The sequence below is a fragment of the Mytilus galloprovincialis genome, chromosome 1 (assembly GCF_965363235.1).
Source record: "Mytilus galloprovincialis chromosome 1, xbMytGall1.hap1.1, whole genome shotgun sequence".
Classification (NCBI taxonomy): Eukaryota; Metazoa; Mollusca; class Bivalvia; order Mytilida; family Mytilidae; genus Mytilus; species Mytilus galloprovincialis.
In genome coordinates this window covers 75709016-75730258 of record NC_134838.1, presented here as the reverse complement: position 1 = coordinate 75730258, position 21243 = coordinate 75709016, and the positions used below count along the sequence as shown (strand labels likewise).

At 33.5% G+C, this 21243-nt stretch overlaps 1 protein-coding gene across 2 annotated transcripts in view; it reads right to left on the bottom strand.

The window, feature by feature from the left end:
- LOC143083949 (ATP-dependent RNA helicase DDX4-like) overlaps positions 1 to 21243 on the bottom strand; it is a 34904-nt gene that overhangs the window by 8572 nt on the left and 5089 nt on the right. For both annotated transcript variants that reach the window (XM_076260374.1, XM_076260369.1), the window contains exons 2-12: positions 20581 to 20606; positions 20186 to 20235; positions 13082 to 13360; positions 12302 to 12329; positions 11862 to 11884; positions 11317 to 11394; positions 8681 to 8764; positions 4493 to 4579; positions 3587 to 3661; positions 2386 to 2687; positions 1648 to 1932 (exon numbers count right to left, since the gene is read on the bottom strand). In XM_076260374.1, coding sequence (XP_076116489.1) covers positions 1648 to 1932; positions 2386 to 2687; positions 3587 to 3661; positions 4493 to 4579; positions 8681 to 8764; positions 11317 to 11394; positions 11862 to 11884; positions 12302 to 12329; positions 13082 to 13360; positions 20186 to 20235; positions 20581 to 20606 — 1317 coding nt within the window. The remainder of the gene's footprint in view (positions 1 to 1647; positions 1933 to 2385; positions 2688 to 3586; positions 3662 to 4492; positions 4580 to 8680; positions 8765 to 11316; positions 11395 to 11861; positions 11885 to 12301; positions 12330 to 13081; positions 13361 to 20185; positions 20236 to 20580; positions 20607 to 21243) is intronic.

The window sequence follows — 21243 nt, the reverse complement described above, 5'->3', positions numbered from 1 at the left end:
GATTGCGAGATCCTCATGGATAATCATCGAGGTCGTTAAACACCCCTTGCAGTAAACTTGGGTTAAATTTTTAAAAAAATCTAAATGTAATAGTCTGAACACATTTCACCTCTCATTTCACTAAATATTAAATTGCAGTTACAAGTATCACAAAACTTCCCTGACCTCTTTTCTTTAACCATAATAGAGGGAGGAGGCGGGAAGGAGGGATCCAGATCCGGAAATCCTGGGCTTAAAAACACGAAATCCAGAGGTCCCGAATTTGAAATAAATTAAATCCCGAAAGGGTCAATTCTGAAATCCCGAGCTTATAAACACTTGATCCCGGAGTTCCGATAAAGGTCCTACCCTCCCCCCTCCCCCGTAATTCTATATTCTATTCATTCATAATCTTGAATTGAGACTTGATACTTCAAAATTACATTCTCTAATTTTGAATGCTGCATACAGGCACAATAAAAGAAAACAGATATCGCTATATATCTCTTCGAAATTGGAATTTGTGAAAGAAGAAATGACATGTTATATTTTATCTTACATGTGTACTTTCAATTTCAATATGGTTCTAAATTTAGATTTAGTTTTCCCATAAATTGCGGACGGAATAGAAGACACCCTGTTTATTTTCTGCACATGTAGAAAAAGTTGAAAACTGGGAGTTGAATGAAATAATTTTTGCTTATTTTAAGATAAATGTTAGAGTGAGACAATTTTTAAGTTACCGAGTAATTTTTGGGGCATAATTTGTTTATTTTTTGTTTGTTTTCCGTCTTTGTTCTTCCTACTTGTAAGTGTTGCACTAGTGGTCAAATTATTCTCTTGGTATCGTCTGATATCTTATATGAATATAAATCATGTCCTTAAATTTTCAATTGCACAAAATACGAACATTTCAACGTCTTTTTAATTAAACAATTAAATTCACACGTCTTTCATTAATTATTTGTAACCTATTTTAAAACTTTACGTTGAGTACTGTGTTTTTCGTTCAAGACTACGGCTTTTTAAATCGATATTGTTGGGTCAATTCAGGTTTTATTTTAATTAATTTGATATCAATAGAAGAAAAAATGTTACATGTTTATTTGTTTATAATTTTGTTGTGAGGCGTTTTTTCTTTCTGATGATATTATAAACACGAAATGCCTTCTCCTACGCGAAAACACGAAATCCCGAGTTTGAAATAAATTAAATCCCGAAAAGGTCAATTCCGAATTCCCAAGCTTATAAACACTTGATCCCGGAGTTCCGATAAAGGTCCTACCCTCCCCCCTCCCCCCGTAATTCTATATTCTATTCATTCATAATCTTGAAAAAAAAACAGTGTTTTTAAGTCAGACTGCACACAGAACAACATACAGAATACTGTGATTTCTAGTTGGAGTTATTTAGATAATTTCTATGAGGTTTAAGACAGCACAGGCGTGCTTGTTGGATTCATTATAGACCGCAGAAAGTCCTTTCTTGGAGTAAGGGAGATAACTTGGGTAACTAATGACGAATGTTTTTAATCCCGTATTCCGCTAGAGGCGTGCAATTACGTACACTTCGTCTTAACAAAAAGTTGATGAGGGATGCATTTCAAAACTCATCACACGGTATAAGCAGATGTAAACTTGAACCATCTGAAAAAATAATAATTTTTACCTTTCCTTTACCAATCACATCAATTAATCTACCAGGTGTACCAACTACTATATGTGCACCCTGTTCTACATTCCTCAGTTGATGTCCAAGAGAGGTTCCTCCATATAATACTACAGGTCTTAACATTGTGCCATGGGTAAATCTTTTGGCATCTGTAAAGATTTGTACAGCCAATTCTCTAGTTGGAGCTACAACTAAAGCCTGTGGCTCCTGAACTACTGAGAATGAACTACCAGTCAGTCCATTGTTCATCATTCCAGTTAAAACTGGCAGCAAGAAAGCAGCCTGCAAATGAAGAGGACAGTTTCAAAGTTCTAATATCATATTTCATATAAATTTCTGAAAACTTGCACTTTTATTTTTATTATGGACATCTTAACAGAATATTTGTCAGAGTTAAGTCATACAAGTCGGGGTGGTCCGAGGGGAAAATAAGTTAGTTTGGTGTTGCCATACGACCAATCCTGTCTCATAACTGAATTATTTTTCAATACAAGGTGTTTTTTTTTTCTCTTCACAGAATTCAAACACAACTTTTCTTTTGTTTTCTGTACAAGTTCACTGTACAAATGTTAGAAGACAAAACACATTGTATTATGCAAAGGATGGTTACCAAAATCATGTTCCATCAAAGCATTCGATGAAGATAGAAACAATTGTTATTTTTTTTTTTAAGAAAAAAACAATACTAAGCATGAAGAGCTTTCAAATCCAAGTCTTCATTTTTTAAGTACATACCGTTTTTCCAGATCCTGTTTGTGCACACGCCATCAGATCTCTTCCCGACATTACTATTGGAATAGAATATTTCTGTACAGGTGTTGGTCTATCATAGTTAGACTTTTTTACATTTTTAAGAAAGGTATCATACAATCCAGCATCATCAAAATTTGAGATCTTTTCAGGACAATTTGATCCTGTGACCTCAACTGGGATTTTTTCATATTTGTCAAAGTTTATGCCTGCGTGTATGGTTTTGAAAATTTCAGTTTCATCTTCAGATGGTGCAGGTGGGATATAAGGGGGTGGACGGTCCTTGTCTGAAAAATAATGCATACATAATTCAATTTAGACATTATCAGGATATAACATAAATTGGGCTTAGAGGGATTTGGAAAATTACCTCCAAACAGAGAGCATAAATATATATAAACGGCTCATTTGTTTAAAATAAAAATTAATGTGTTATAGTGATATTGCAGATACAAAATGTAGATGGAGATATTCAGTCATTCCTTTAGCAAACAAGATTCCATATCCAGAACCCTAATAAAAATAGAAACAAGAGACTGTCAACGAGATGGTAAACCAGGTTTACCTGAAGAGGTCGAACTCTGAACAGTTGAGCAAGTATGGACAATATTTAGGCTTAAAGCAGCTCTGAATTTGGATTGTGATTGAATATTTGATACAGCCCAAGTTTGTGACACAACAAAAATGGTTAAAGAACAGAAAGAAGACCCATGAACCACATTTAATAATTCTCCCATTCCACCCCTCCTATACATATTTTAATGGAATAGCCCATAGCATTTACTCACCATCAAGTAACAGCACCAAATTTTTCTACATTTCATGAATCAACAACCTTAAGTAATATAATTGGGGAATGTATCAACAGGACACATATGATGCTACTCAAATATGAACTTGAAGTGAGTTTTGTGGTGACAATCATTGAGACAAACTAAAGTTTGAGAATTGAAACAAAAAATCTTGCTATTTTTCCATTTGTAAAGGGGGATAACTCTAAAACAGTAAAAGTGACGCCACCAAAATTCAAACTTGATCTGTGTATAACATCTGGTGGAGGCAAACTTAAGAGAACAGAAAACAATTTAAGGTGTACGGACAAGAAGGGTAAAACTTAATCCCCCCCCCCCCCCCCCCCCCACTATGGCGGGGACATAAACTATTTGTAGGCACATGATTTACTTACCTAATGAAAGACCTTCTGCTTTAGGACAATCTCGGGCCATATGTCCTTCTTCATTACACTTGAAGCATGCATTTCCTTGAATAAATTAGAAAATCATTTATAGATGGGTTGAGACAGCCTTTCAAATGTTAATCAGACACACGTGGAAAATTATTACACCTCTCTGTCTGAAATTCTTCAAAAAAAAAAAAACTGCACTGTACATGTTCTTACAACGGTTCTATTAAAACATACCTACTACCAATAACATTTATAATAAGTGAACACGATAGAGACAAATATAGAACTTCATTCATACTTTTATTGTATAAAAAAAAGTATTTGACATCACCTGGATACAATCATGTTTTAGTGAATAGTTCTGGTGAAAAATATAATGTTATATTGCCATTGCTTTGTAAAGAGCATAGATAATCAGTACAAAAAAAATCGCTAAAACTGTGCAAAACAGGACTGACACAATTTTAGTATTTTTCAATAGGTTTGATAGTGAGGACCAGCAGGGGAAAAAAAAGATTTGCGAACTCTGGAACAGGACAAAGATCCCTATTTTATGTGGAAAAATCATGAATTCCTTGATTTTTCAACAAACCAAGATGCCCTACTAATATACATTCTAATTTTAGGATCTTAAAATGTAAAAGTTTTAATAAACATCTGACAAAGCAGCCAAAAAAAGCTTAATTCTCATGACAAACAATTTACAATTCAAGTCCCTGGGTAGCAGAAAATATCTGCGGAAATGTAAATGTTCAATATTGAAAGTTCAATACTGATGGGAAATCAACTGATCACTAATAAATAAAATGAACAAATTTTTTCAGTGAATGGAAAGAAATACATCAGTCTTTTATCAATTTTCTAAATCATAGGATCTTGTTCTTTGTAAATACATTATTATAATACCTTTACTATCAGAATTGGGACAATCTCTAGCCATGTGACCACTTTCTTGACATTTGAAGCAGTTTCCACTTCTACCACCTCCACCTCCTACAATAGTCAAGTCATTAGGTTAATTCAATTATTGACAAGCAGCTAGTGAGCTGTTATCTATGTAAAATGGCATTTATCACTTGACATGTTTTCAACATCTTTAAAAAGGCTTGTCAAACAATAATGAATTGTTATATACAATCAATCCTAAAGCACCACACATTAGGTCTTAGGATACACAGAAAACAAGAATGTGTCCCAAGTTCATGGATGGGGCACTATCATTTTCAATGTTCAGTGAAAATCTCTAATTTGGCATTAAATTAGAAAGACCACATCATAGGGTACATGTGTACTAAGTTTTAAGTTGATTGGATTACTTTATCAATCAAAGTGCAGGATAGCACCTGTGGAAAGATTGGAAGAGTAGTTTGAATAATTTCATATTATGGTATGGTGGGGACAAAAGAAAATTAATAAAACAGTATTGCTAAAAATTGCATAAACAGCAGGGTTCTAGCAGGATTAAAGTCCTTTTCCAGTATGAAGATAAAATGAGCTCGAAATGAATAATATGGGTCTCTTAATTTGCACAATTTTATTTAAACTGCAGTTTATATCTTATCCAAATAAAAATGCCTGTTTTGGACATGTTTAAAAAAAAAAAATTCTTCTAGTACAGTGATTTTCCAAACCTCATTTTAAGGCCGAATTTCGGCCCCATTCCCAAAGAGAAATATGCTCTTTTTTTCCCAATTTTCAGCTCTAAAATTCCCAATCGTATATGGACATCGTCGCGAGATTTTGTTATTGTCGTATCTCCGTATCGTGTATTATTTTGTTGACAAATCTCTGGCGTTCGGGGTATTTCGGGAGTTATCATTATCGTTCACTTAAGACGATGATTGGTTTGCAATCTTTTTTGGATTGCATTGCAATCTACGATATTCTGGTCACGTTTGCGCTTGAAACATCCGAATAGATAATTCAATGACAAAGCAAAAAAATGAGACATAATGTAAACAAAATGAACGTAGATCATGTCTCATAATTCCAAATATTACACAAAGAAGCTAAAGGCGGCGGACGGTAGTAAATGCCGGAAGCTGGAAGCTTTTGGATTCAAAAAGTCGTTTCTACTTCCTTCTGATGAAACAAGTGAAAGAAGGAAAAGACCGACTCTCAGATACAGAACTGGAACAACTAGTTGACATGTTTAAAAATAAACATGAAGGAAAACTTGGAATTTTAAATAAAACTAAAAAATAAATCTTCAGATTTCAAATGTGTCTTTTTAGAATTTCTATAGATTCTCATCATTATAAATAGAATCAGAAGGGATAGGTTGAATTTTACCTTTCAAGAGTAAAGTTACAAAGCTTGAGTGCATGCAAATGTGTCCTCAGACACATTCAACTTTTATTTTTAATCCTTTTCCTTAAAAAGATAGCTTATTTTGTAGGCAATTCATGCAGTCAATCCTTCTCAGAATGCAGGATTTTGCACCTAATTTTCAAAATTTTCTTGGGGGGGGGGCATGCCCCCAAACCCCCCTAGCGAGGCGCACACGGCTTATGCCGTGTCCCTGCCGTCGTAAAGACCAATCATATTTTTCCCAAACCATAATTTTTTTCCCAATTGCATGGGCCCCAGGACCCTTCCCCTAAACACCAGGAAAATCACTGTAGTAAATGTTACCAATTCCTTGCAAGACATAAATTCTAGACCAACAGCTAAGAACTTTTAAAGCAGGGCTTTCCATTGAAGCCGGTAGCCGGCGGAAATCCGCCGCTTACGGTTGCTTCAAGTGCCGGCTACTTCACTGCCAAAAATATAAATTCAAAAAGAAAAAAATATCTTTTTCAAATGTTTACAGGCAGCCGAGAGACGTATATTGTCGCAAAGTCGCGGTCACAATAAACAAGGATGAAAAGTCAATGTTTATCTTGGGCTAAATATAGTTCACATGAATTCAGGTCACTGATTGGTTGTCTATGTAAAGTCAGAATGCATCGTTTCTTTTCAAAGACAACAAGAGACGTTCCGGTGGTCATTGAAGGATAACAATAGAGAAGTTCCGATGGTCATTAACTCGTTGGCTTTTTTGGCTTTTAAAACATGAAGACAATCAGATAGGATGACAATCTTATGTTATGGAATAATATTAGTCAAATTAAAGAAAGTGTAGTAGATCATATTGTTCGGAATCTGGAAAACAGTATCTTTTGAAGTTCATTTTTCAAAGCCCACGTGGTGTTCAGAGAATCAAGGTCAAAAACGAAAGTAGAATATTGTCGACTCGACCTCAAATAAATAACATTTCCAAATGATTTATGTATCCGACTTATTGAACAGTTTACAAAAAAAAGAGAAAATCCGAGGATATATCAGTTTTCTGTCAATGCTTGAGAAATAATTGTTTGATTTAAATACGCGTAACAGTCTTTAGAGAGAAAAGGGGGGTCATTTGTTTACAAATGCACGTAGTTATGCAAAATAAATCGATCAAGATTTCTAACAAACCGGATGATTATTTAAATAAAACTCCTTTAAAAGTAAATGAATTTTAAGCATGAGGTAATGAAAATAAAAAAACTGACATAAAAAAAAATGAAATTTCTTTGAGTTTTTTTTTTTCTTTCTTTCTTTAATTTCATACATAAAAAATGGTCATTTGAAAGATTAAATTAGGTGCCAGGAGATTGCGAGAATGCAGGATTTTGCTCTATTTATGTCAGAGCTTCTGGGGCCTTGAGCGGCCCCAAGACCCCCTGCCGTAAGTCACCAAGCTTACAGCTTGGTGCGCGTCCGGCTTCAAAGAACGCATGTTATAGCCGCCTATAATTTTAATTCAGCCTTCTACTTCCATTTCAATGGAAAGCCCTGTTAAAGTGTCAACAGATATGATCTAAAAATGTTGTTTTGAGGCATTTTGTTAGTTGAAACATAGGTTATATGACATTGAAGATTAAAAGTTGTAGAGTGCCTTTTGATCAATTTATAAAGTATTTATTCAGCACAGGGCATTGAAAAAGTACTTTTTCAACATAAACAAATTAAAAAACTTATTATATTGAAATGCAAATTTTTCTTGATAGCAAAAATATATATTCACTTCTTATAAAAATTCAAATGACTAAAATAGACATAATGATTGATGGGGAATAAATTAATAAAAAATGGTTTGTTATAAATAAAATTATTTTAAAACTGTTTCAACCCAATTTCTGATAAAAAATAGTGACCTAACCTAAATTGTTGATTTATTGCAGATGATTATTGGAAATTTATCAAGTAAATTATAGGCCTAACTTGAATACCTTTTATATATTCATATTTATATTTATGTTTCATTTTTTTTAAAGATAGTGTTAATCCTTAATTAATAATTTATCTTTCAGACATAAGTTACAGAATCACTAGATCAAAAGTAATAGGCAATAAATAAATCTATCATCCTTACATATCAAACATCTAATATATACATGGGTGTATTCAATTATTAGCTCAAATATTTGTGTATTGAAATGTTTATTGGGTCTGTACAATTATGTATCACTAATGTTGATAAGTAATGTGGTCAATTTGATTGACAGTTTAGGAGGTGGGGCATTGTAATTTAAGGTCCACCTTGTCCCTGATTGTTTGGTGATAATGACAGTTGTCAATCATAATAGTATTGTATCAATACTCAATTACCTTATCAAAATGCTTATAAAAAAAGCCTGCACATCAACACACCTTAATTACATACATTCTTGAATGAACTGCTCCAAAAATATACCCATTTATCACAGTTTATATGTGTATACATGAGAACTATAGGGAACTATATTTCAGTGTGAATACATGCAGTAATAGTAGCTAACCTGTTACCTCAGCCAAAAACTTTAACCTGAAGCGGGACAAACGGACTCACAGACCAGAAAACATAATGCCCATAAATAGGGCATAAAAACATGGGCTTTTGTTAACTTTACTTTGCAAAACACTACCATTTTCTCAAGCTTGTCAACAATCTGTTGAAATAATACTTTCAAAGATTTAAATCTTGGGAGTTCTTTTTTTTAATTTTTTTTTCATTGGGCTGCTATCAACTCAACAAAACAACATCTTTTTTGTTAACATTGACCGTATTCAAGGAAATAAAATAAATACCTTGTTCAGCATTAGGACACTCTCTTGCCATGTGACCACTTTCATTACATTTGAAGCAGTTTCTATTACCCCCACCTCCTCCGCCTACAATACATGTACAGTTCCAGTTATTACGCAAGATTGAAAGTCAACACCCAATTCAAATTCAACAATAAAACATTCTAACAGTGAAAAAAAAGCTGTGAAAAACTGAATAGAACAAGAATGTGTCCATAGAACATGGATGCCCCACTCGCACTATCATTTTCTATGTTCAGTGGACCATGAAATGAGGGTCAAAAATCTAACTTGTACTTTAAATTAGAAAGATAAAATCACAGGAAACATGTGTACTGAGTAACAAAAACTACCTTGACCCAAATACTTGGACCTGAAGAGGCACACACAGACTCACAGACCAGAAAACATAATGCCCATCTACTGTCGTAAGTGGGACATACAAATGTTAAGATATAACTAGAGGCTCTAAAGAGCCTGTGTCGCTCACCTTGGTCTATGTGAATATTAAACAAAGGAAGCAGATTGAAAATTGACTACAAAGGTCAATAACTCCTACAGGGGTCAATTGACCATTTCTTTCATGTTGACTTATTTGTAGATCTTACTTTGCTGAACATTATTGCTGTTTACAGTTTACCTATATTTATAATAATATTCAATATAATAACCAAAAACAGCAAAATTTCCCTAAAATTACCAATTCAGGGGCCGCAACCCCAAAACAGGTTGTCCAATTCATCTGAAAATTTCAGGGCAGATAGATCTTCACCTGATTAACAATTTTACTTCATGTCAGATTTTCTCTAAATTATTTGGTTTTTGAGTTATAAGCCAAAAACTGCATTTTACCCCTATGTTCTATTTTTAGCCGTGGCAGCCATCTTGGTTTGATGGCCAGGTCACCGGACACATTTTTTAAACAAGAAACCCCAAAGATGATTGTGGCATAGTTTGAATCAATTTGGCACAGCAGTTTCAGAGAAGAAGATTTTAGTAAAAGATATATAAAATTTACGAAAAATGGTTAAAAATTGACTTTAAAGGGCAATAACTCCTAAAGAGGTCAACTGACCATTTTGGTCATGCTGACTTATTTGTAAATCTGACCTTGCTGAACATTATTGCTGTTTACAGTTTACCTATATCTATAATAATATTCAATATAATAACCAAAAACAGCAAAATTTCCTTAAAATTACCAATTCAGGGGCCGCAACCCAAAAACAGGTTGTCCAATTCATCTGAAAATTTCAGGGCAGATAGATCTTCACCTGATTAACAATTTTACCCATGTCAGATTTGCTCTAAATGCTTTGGTTTTTGAGTTATAAGCCAAAAACTGCGTTTTACCCCTATGTTCTATTTATAGCCATGGCGGTCATCTCGGTTAGTTGGCGGGGTCACCGGACACAATTTTTAAACTAGATACCCCAATGATGATTGTGGCCAAGTTTCAAATAATTTGGCCAAGCAGTTTCAGAGGAGAAGATTTTTCTAAAAGATTACTAAGATTTACGAAAAATGGTTAAAAATTGACTATAAAGGGCAATAACTCCTAAAGTGGTCAACTGATCATTTTGGTCATGTTGACTTATTTGTAGATCTTACTTTGCTGAACATTATTGCATTTTACAGTTTATCTCTATCTGAAATAATATTCAAGATAATAACCAAAAACAACAAAATTTCCTTAAAATTACCAATTCAGGGGCAGCAACCTAACAACGGAATGTCAGATTCATCTGAAAATTTCAGGGCAGATAGATCTTAACCTGATTAACAATATTACCCCCATGTCAGATTTGCCCTAAATGCTTTGGTTTTTGAGTTATAAGCCAAAAACTGCATTTTACCCCTATGTTCTATTTATAGCCATGGCGGCCATCTTGGTTAGTTGGCGGGGTCACCGGACACAATTTTTAAACTAGATACCCCAATGATGATTGTGGCCAAGTTTGGTTAAATTTGGCCTAGTAGTTTCAGAGGAGAAGATTTTTGTAAAAGTTAACGCCGGACGCAGGACGACGACGCCGGACGACGCCGACGCCGGACGCCAAGTGATGAGAAAAGCTCACTTGGCCCTTTGGGCCAGGTGAGCTAAAAAGATTTTTGCGCAAGTATACAATAAGATAAATGTCCCAATGCCAAGTTCCCATTTTCAGGTATGATATCCATGTGTTGATTTGAATTTTAGTTGTGCAATACATTTCAAAAGTTTGCCTCACAATAAACATTAGCACTTAATTTCAAGATGATGTTTACACAACTTCTTGGCTAACTACCTGAACAGTAAACTTGAACATGACATCAGACAGACTAAAAGTCAGAATCATTGACCAGAAAATTAAGTTAAACTGCAAGCTACTGCCCACTGATGATACCTCCGCCCATATATTTTGATAAACAAGAAGCTGAGTGATGAATCTGAAAACTCATCACATGAAACAGCGGACATTTATTAACCCTAGAACCAAATTTCAGAAGTTCTTGTAGTGTAGTTTCCAACAAAAATGTGACGAAAATTTTCAACTTGGTCTTGGCTATAATGTGTTCGGTTAACAGGAATTGTTGAATGATAATTTTTTTTTAAAGCAGGGGTATAATAACACACAAAACTATAGGCTGTGCAGAATTACCTTGTTCAGCACTGGGACATTCTCTCGACATGTGACCACTTTCACCACATTTGAAGCAGTTTCCTTTGCCTCCACCACCTGAAAAACAAATCATTCAATCTAAATTGTGTAACTGAATCTTTTATGATAGGATTTGGACTTTAAAAGTTTAATTGCATGGCCAATTTTTAGTAAGAAATATAAAATGAACCATTCACAGCTTTTAACCAGAGACACATGCCCGCAATAACAGTTCCAATAATACATTGACAATACATTAAATCAAGGAAAGATATATGGAGGTGATATAAGATGAATATCACTGTAAATTCTGGAATTATTTCTGAATTTTATTTTTATTTGGCAAAAATTGCCACAGGAAAGGTTTTCATATTGAATAAGAACTTGCATTTACAAGTTTCACAACATTTATTATATTGTATGTATGAACTATTATCAGAAATCGCATTATTGTCCGTTTAACACTTGCCATAATAAATGCACCCCCAAATTTCTGAATTAACTGTACAAGTCACACTTATGATAAGACAAGAATGTTTCCTTACCTGATCCTCCAAAGCCACCACCCCTACAAAGAGAGAAAAATATTTTGAAATCATATTTCCATTAAATACATTTTTTGTTTAATACCACACAAACCAAAGTAAAAGGTTTAGGTCATAAAGGACCAACCCGTGGTAAAATCACGATATATTCAAGCCCCCATGAATTATTTCTTAAAAATACTCCATCTCTGTGTACATAACATTATGCAATACATTTTCTAAACCATATCTGCTGAACCAATGCCTCATACATTTTGCTTTGGTAGAGTTCTCTTGTTGTTTAGCAGTTCTAACATCACATAGTAAAACTGGGAATTTTGATAGACACAATACATTCCAATTGGTTATTAAATTGTGATAATATCATTACTTTACTGAAAATTAAGTCTATCCTAAACACTTTCATTGTTATCTATAAATTAACTTATTTATAATATTACCTTGGTGGCTTGTCTCCTCCTCCAAATCCTGAAAAAAAAGGAAATTCTTGTTATATAGAATGTGAATGTCTTTTCTCTGTTACGACAAATTATACATTAAAAGTTGTTTTTTTCTCTCTCGAATCCTAAATTTCATTTGAATTGAATATACTGCCCCTAAAATTATGCATGTTAAACTTTACAGTAACCTAATTAGGCATCACCTCCACCACAATTTTCAGAAAATAAAGGCTTTTCCCCTGTAGAAGAATCCCAATTTGAAAAAAAAAATGGCTTAAAAATTGTTCCCAAACAGTGCAGTCTCAGTAGTAATTGTGCAAGAATACAAACTGAAAAATGCTCATTTACCCATTTTCATACCTAAAATGACCATATGTGACGATTTGAGGGTCTATTTATGTATAACCACTGACAAAAAGGGGTCTTATTTCAAAGTAGGGGTTGACTCTTGAAGAGTGGTCTGTAAATTGAAGTTTCAGTCAAATTTGTGTTTTTTTTTAATTTCCCAATTTGATGAAAATGACACATATTTTCCCAATTAAAAAGGGTAGAGGTAGTTTTGAAAAAAGCCAACAATATCACTGCACAACAAAATTAAATTGAAATGCAACCCGACTCAATTTTCTAAATAAAACATTTGTAACAAAGTGCAAACAAAATCTGAATTTTTTGCCAAAATTATTCTGATTGTTAATACAATTTTTTTCATGCAACATATATAATTGAAGTGGTTATAGTATTTATGAGGATGACTTACTACTGTATACGATATAAACCTACCTCCTCCAAATCCTCCGTCACCACCACCTCCTCCTCCCCCAAACCCCCCTTTGCTGCCAAATCCACCATCTCCTCCACTTTTATTTCCTCCAAATCCTCCTCCGCCTCCTGAGGAACCAAATCCTCCACCACCATTTTGAGAACCAAAGCCGCCAGGCTTTCCTCCAAAAGCAGGGGGTTTAGATATGCTCATGTCCTTTACCCCTTCTGTTGCATCAGAAAATCCATTTGTCTGTGCTTGCGTAGTAAAGCCTTCACGAAGAACTCCACGACCAAATCCTACAGGACAGGAAGAGTATACTTAAAAATGATTATGATCAAACAAATAAATGCATGTTTACAATTAGTAGAACGACTTACACAACACCATAATCTTTAAACTGTGGCCACATAATAGTGACAAAAATGTACATGCATCTATCATAATAGCATGTATAAACTTCTTTTGCAACACAAAAGCTTATTTCAACAAGGTTGACATGTTCCTGTTACTACATTATCAGGAGTATTCATGGCCACCAATTTTCATGGATTTATGAGTCATACATGTACAATCCCAATACAAATCAGTACTTCATTGAATATTTAATTCATGGTTTACTCTTTCCCACGAACAACCCCCCCCCCCCAAACATCTATTTCATTTAAACTACTTTAATGGTTAGATTTAATATCCAACCAGATGCTCTGCAAGACACAGCTTTATACACCCACAGAGGTCGAACCCTGAACAGTTGTGGTTAGTATAGACACAAGATTCAAGCTGGATACCGGCCTGAATTTGGATCGTGATTAAATTGTGATTAAATAGTTGACACAGCATAAGGTTTCCGACACAGAATGAATGGGTCCATTGGGATACAGATGATGCCTCTTCTAGCATATAACGTTATAAAAGGACACAACTCAAGAACTGTAAAAGTGAAGCTGCAAAAATTGAACTTAAACCGAGTTTAGAGGTAAATAGCATTTATATACACATTTTATTTAATTTAGTTGAGACAAACTTAAGTTAAGAGAACAGAAACTAAAAAATTCTTCAATTTTTCCATTTGTAAGGGACGACATCAAAAGTTCAATGAAGGATAAAAAACTTAATTCACATAGTTTTTTCACTGACCCCCACACCCCCCCCCCCCCCCTCTTAACTTAATTTGGGAAAAATTGATTGACCAATAGGGATATATGTAAAATCGATTTTAGATTAACAAAACTTGCAGCAATGTTGACCCCCCCACCCCCAAACTATTTGATTTAAGTTTTTTATCCTACATCGATCTTTTGATGTCGTCCCTAAAGGGGCATAACCATAGAATGGTAAAGGCTGCTTTGATTTATAAGTTGGTGAATATTGCATTGTATAATTTAAGTTGATTCAACTACTTTTCTGGACAAAGAAAGATAACTCCAATTTTCAAAGATTTCATAAAGCATTGGTTTTAGGTGATTGAACAACCATTCTGGACAAAGATAATTCCAATTTATTTTCTTGAAACTACAAAAATGCTGTTTTTGGCCCTTTATTACTATGTTTGCCCCATAACCCACAAAATATATCCCAACCTTCTACTTATGGTATTAAACATTGTGGTACCATTTCAGAACAATTGAAATACTTTTACACAACTTTTTGTAGACACTAGATAAATGCTTTTTTTGGGCCTCTTTGGGCCCCTAATTCCTAAACTTTAGGGACCATAACCCCCAAAATCAATCCCAAGCTTCCTTTTATGGTTATAAACATTGTGTTAAAATTTTATTGACTTCTATTTACTTGTACTGAAGTTATTATCCGGAAACCATCTGTCTTCGGACGCTGACGTGATACCAATATACGCGGTCATACAAAAAGGCATACAATATGCATATTTAAACCATTCAAAACAGAATACAGAAAGCAACTAGAGGCTCTAAAGAGCCTGTGTCGCTCACCTTGGTATATGTGAATATTAAACAAAGGAAGCAGATGGATTCATGACAAAATTGTGTTTTGGTGATGGTGATGTGTTTGTACATCTTACTTTACTGAACATTCTTGCTGCTTACAATTATCTCTATCTATAATGATCTTGGCCCAGTAGTTTCAGTGGAAAATGTTAGTAAAAATTTACAAATTTTATGAAAATTGTTAAAAATTGACTATAAAGGACAATAACTCCTTAGGGGGTCAACTGACCATTTTGGTCATGTAAACTTATTTTTAGGTCTTACTTTGCTGTACATTATTGCTGTTTACAGTTTATCTCTATCTATAATAATATTCAAGATAATAACAAAAAACGTCAAAATTTCCTTAAAATTACCAATTTAGGGGCAGCAACCCAACAACCGGTTGTCGGATCCATCTGAACATTTCAGGGCAGATAGATCTTGACATGATAAACAATTTCACTCCGTCAGATTTGCTCTAAATGCTTTGATTTTTGAGTTATAAGCCAAAAACTGCATTTTACCCCTATGTTCTATATTTAGCCGTGGCGGCCATCTTGGTTGGATGGCCGGGTCACCGGACACATTTTTTAAACTACATATCCCAAAGATGATTGTGGCCAAGTTTGAATTAATTTAGCTTAGTAGTTTCAGAGGAGAAGATTTTTGTAAAAGATTACTAAGATTTACGAAAAATAATTAAAAATTTACTATAAAGGGCAATAACTCCTTAAAGGAGACGTGACACAATTTTTTTTTTTTTTTTTTTTTTTAATTAATTAATAAATATTGGTCAAATAACATATTGTAATAATTTTTTCTTGTCAAAACCTCATTTAACGGCCTTTTAATGGTCAAAGAATCCAGCGCTTGTCGTAATCTTTGATTTTTAATGAGATACCGGTCACGTGATCGTGATGACGTCAGTGGATACAATCTGAGAAAATGTCTCAAAAAGGACGAAGTCGATCATATTCCTGTAAAATTAAACAATGGACGGTGTTGACAGCAGTTTTTAAGGCAATTCTCAAACTTTAGATATTCAACCGTATCAGTTTGAGCCGTTACTTGTTGAAAATAATCAAGTAGAAGATATAAATTCGTCATCCGACATTGACGATCTTTCAAGCAATGCCGATATAATATATCAATAATTAATTTCACCAAAAATAAAGAGATGTTTCTTAAAAATGTTTACGTTTAACAGGTAATTGAATTACATTTAATAATACAAAAAGACGGGTCATAAATAATTTAGGACAGAAAGTCACAGGACAAAAAGTCACAGCCAAAAAGTCACGGACAAAAATTCACAGGACAAAAAGTCACAATTTATTTTCGAAATAATTTTAAAAAAATACAAAATTCTTGATCTATTTTATATTAAGTAACTTTGTTACTAAAATTTAATCAAACTAGATATCAATAATGATCAAATAATTGTTATAAAAACAACATGTCAAAGTGGCTTGGTATCTATAAATGGCTTCATTGTGGCATGAATTATATCCTTTGTATGATTTAAATTTAAATTTTTTTCATTAATCAAGCTTCATAAAAAATTTCCTAAACTCGAAAATGAATAAATGTAATAAAATAAAATATTTCAAGATCACTCTCTTATAATTTAAAAACAATTCTCAACAATCGTCATAAATTACAATTCTCAACAATCGTCATAAATTACCTATCACCTTACCAAGAGTGTTGGGTGTAAAATTTGAATTACTAAAGCTGCCCCAAATAAATGTGTAATAAGTATGACATAACAGGGGGGGGGGGGGGTATTATAAGTAAGATTTAAAACAGTAATATATATTCATGTCTTTTTCTCCTCCATAATAATCCCATTGAAAATGTTCTATGAGTACTGGCTTATTTTTTGTGATATTTTTTCCGTGCTGTATATCCTCAGTCTATAAATTGTTTTGTATTTTGTGACTTCTCTTCAACTTCGACAAAGTTTGGCATAGGGGCCTTATATGTAAAATGAAAGCTTATGGTATTGACGGAAACTTATTGAATTGGTTTCAGGATTATCTACACGACAGAAAACAGAGAGTAGTAATGCATAACAGAACAAATAAAAAAAACGATAGGCCATTATGTAAAATTGAAACGTTTCATTTGTACGGCCAAAGGAAATTGAATATCATCTAACGCAATTGAGATGTTCCCCTTCATTCTTAAACAATGATCTATTTAGAGCTAATATTATAAATTTATAAATGATCCTTCTTGTCATTGTGAGTCAGATATTGATGATGTCTACCATTACTTCTTTGTTTGTCCAAAATACACATTATGTAGAAAAACCTTATTCAATAATCTCAACTGGCTATCCGAAAACATTGTTTTAGATACAAAACTATTAATTTGCGGACACATGGAACTTTCGAATGAACAAAATATTCAAATTTTCAAACATGTTCAAAATTTCATAACATGGTCAAACAGATTTTTTATGCCTTGAGAGAGGTTATTGTTACTGGCACGGAACATCATTGTCATCATCAGTACACACGTCACCGTCACAGAATCATATGACTTTTCAAACTTTCTTTTTCTCTTTTTTTTACGTATGAAAGCTAGTATTATTCTATAAACTGTTTTCCTTATATGCATGTCCATTTCATCATACTATTATTGTAATTTTATATTGTATTATGGAGAAGACTTCATAAGTATGATTTACTTGTGTCTAATCCTTTTTGCTTTAATTCAGCAAGTAAAATATGTTTTAACTAACTCAGTCTATACTCATACATTATCTACTACTCCCAGGTCTGTATCAGTTGGATTTATCTGAATTATTTAAGTTAAAACTATGTTATTCATCTCCATGTCTTATGAAATATAAAGACTTGCATACATTCACTAGCCAAAATATTTGTTTCTCATTCAAGTCACCTTTTGCATATAATTTTTCACCACGATAACCTTGTGTCAATGGTCTGTCATTTTAAAAGCATCACTTGATATCTCTTCACAATTTATTTTTTTATTAAGAAATAAAATGATTTTTAATAAATAAGTAGAATAGGTAAGTACTAATAACTTATTGCAATACACCCTTCATACCTGCCTAATTTTTATAAGAAAACTCAGAAGGAAATTTATGTACCCACTACAGGTTATGTATTAGTTATGGGGACTGACAGGCTTTTTTTTTATTATTAATTATTTACTTTAGAAGCATTTCTTCTTAATTCTCTATTTATTTTGCTTATCTAATATTATTATACTCCATTCTTTACTAAGTAAATTCACAAACACATTATTTTGTATCCGCCCCCTTTTTTAAGCTGCACTGTCAGTCTTCTTTTCTCTATTCTGTTAACCCCCATATCCGACAGTAAGGTATTGACCATTGTTTATTCAAACAGGTGAAACAGATATGCATTACGTAACTTATATCTGTAACCATTGCTCTAGTATATTTCCCAACCTCACCTGTGCACCCAGTAGGTGATCATGGATGTACACAGATTCGACGCATGTTACGCAATAGTGCGTATTGCCGATGTCATATATATCACCACCCGGGGGCATGACACCTGTAGCTTTCAACTTCAAAGGTAACCCAGCACTGCAGAGAAAGTGTGCCGCATACATGTAACTTCTGATCGATGTTGATGACTTTTAATTCATTATGTCCAATTTCAGTGTACACACCTGCACACGTGAACAGGTAGTGAGGTACACGCAGGAGGTACACAATACCAAATTTTAAACATTGAGATATATTTGGCTGTAGAATTATACACAAATATGACTAAACTATTAAAAAAATTATTAATAAGGGACACAAAAAATATTTGCGAAGAAAAATATTTTTTTTTCTCCCTCAGCTATTCTCCGCTTCTCACAAGCTCCCCGCTTAGGTGGGGCTCAGCTGTTGTTGGTTGTGTCAATGGAATGTCAGGTACCGCATTTGGACGAAGTTTTGGCTTCATGGTAGGACATCCCTCGAGATTCTTCATAACTTCTGGGTCACAATCGTAACATGCATTTGTTAAGTGGGCGGAACAAAGTCTATGACTAGTGCTTGGTAAGAAGTCCTATCTCTTCCTGGGACTAGTCTGCGGGTTACTCAGAAAACAGATTTTTTTTTTTTTATCAAATTGTCCTTATGCCTATTGTTGCATCTACTGGCAGAACATAGAACCATTTTTAATCACTGTCATGGGTTTTGTTGGAAGATATTCGAATATGAAATTGCACTTATTATGCCTTTACACCCGTCAGTCAAATATGATTGATGTAACCACTGACGTCACAGCCTCGTTCTGAGTGACTTCCGGGATTGAAATATGCATAATTAGTATGGCGACAGATCGATACATTTAAATTTATTTTTTATCCATTTAAACGATAATTATATTGTTATCGATGTTTTTTTGGGGTAATTATGTATAAATAAATATTTATCTAAAAAAAAAAAAAAAAAAAAAATCATGTCACATCTCCTTTAAGGGGTCAACTGACCATTTCGGTCATGTTGACTTATTTGTAAATCTTACTTTGCTGAACATTATTGCTGTTTACAGTTTATCTCTATCTATAATAATATTCAAGATAATAACCAAAAACAGCAAAATTTCCATAAAATTACCAATTCAGGGGCAGCAACCCATCAGCGGGTTGTCCGATTCATCTGAAAATTTCTGTGCAGATAGATCTTGATCTGATAAACAATTTTACCCCATGTCAGATTTGCTCTAAATGCTTTGGTTTTTGAGTTATAAGCCAAAAAATGCATTTTACCCCTATGTTCTATTTTTAGCCATGGCGGCCATCTTGGTTGGTTGGACAGGTCACCGGACACATTTTTTAAACTAGATACCCCAATGATGATTGTGGCCAAGTTTGATTAAATTTGGCCTAGTAGTTTCAGAGGAGAAGATTTTTGTAAAAGTTAACGACGACGGACGCCGGACGCCGGACGCAAAGTGATGGGAAAAGCTCACTTGGGATGGGCACCTGACGGGAAAAGAACTAGAGGAAGGCCAAAAACTACATGGTGAAGAACAACAGAAAGAGAAAGGAACCAACAAGGATGGACAAGTTGGAATGTAACCAGAACAGCGGCAAAAGATAGAAAAGAGTGGAAAAGCAGTGTGGAGGCCTTATGCGACTTCTGGCGCGGAGAGAATTAAGGTAAACCATTCTTACCAGGTATAGGAGCTGATGTTGACCCTGATGAGGTGGATCCTCTTCCAAACCTGGAAAATAAGTAAAATGATTAACATTTCATAATAGCATTATAACTTTGAAGTGGAACTAACTTTTTGACAGAGAAAATTAAACTATTTTTGTTTCATTTATTTTTGTTTCAATTCTTTCAAAAAAGAAATACATGTTTTTTACCAGTTCAGGCAGCATGAAAAATATATTGAAATAACTTTGCTCAAAATATCTTGAATCACACAAAAAGCCCGAGCTTATCTCTTCACCACGAGCCATTGAGGTTCTGCCATGTTTTTTTTTTACTTTTATCTTTTAAAAAAAAATAATTATAATACAATGTATAAATGCACAAGTAGATTATTGCACAAAACTTCACTTACCCACCACGCCCAAAACCTCCTTGAGCCTATAATAAAGAAAAAAAAATAAAATATTTTTTCAAAAAATGTAATTAAATTACGGAAATAAATAGTGAAATTTCAAACATTGTTTTCATAAGATTTCAGAAAAAAATTTAAAAATTGAAGATCATTTATGAACAATTATTTATTTTTAAATTACTATCTAACAATCTCTAATTTTAAGTGAACCTAAGCAGAAAGAATGTTTAGCGTTACATTTGTACAAGGAAGTAGAATATAAATTGATTTGCAAATTGGTTAATAGTTAGCAGTGTAGGAGATCAAATAACAGTTATTTAAGTAGTACTGGTTTCTGGAAATCTTGTGCAACTTTCAAAATTGAAATTATTTCATATACTGTAATGTAAACCAATTGATTTTCGAATTCATGACCTTTGAGATAAAGAAAATATCATCGCAAATTTAAATCATGTTGAAAATTTAATACTTGGATCTTTCCTCTTTTAATTACATCAGGTTTGTTTGAAAATCCACACAAATTGGGATATACAATGTAAAAGGCTTAACGTGAAATAAAATATCTGTGAAAACAAGTTTTCCAGTCTACTGTACTACCTGAAAATAAAACAATTAAAACAGCATGCAAGTGATTTAAATTTCAAATTAAAATAAAACATCATG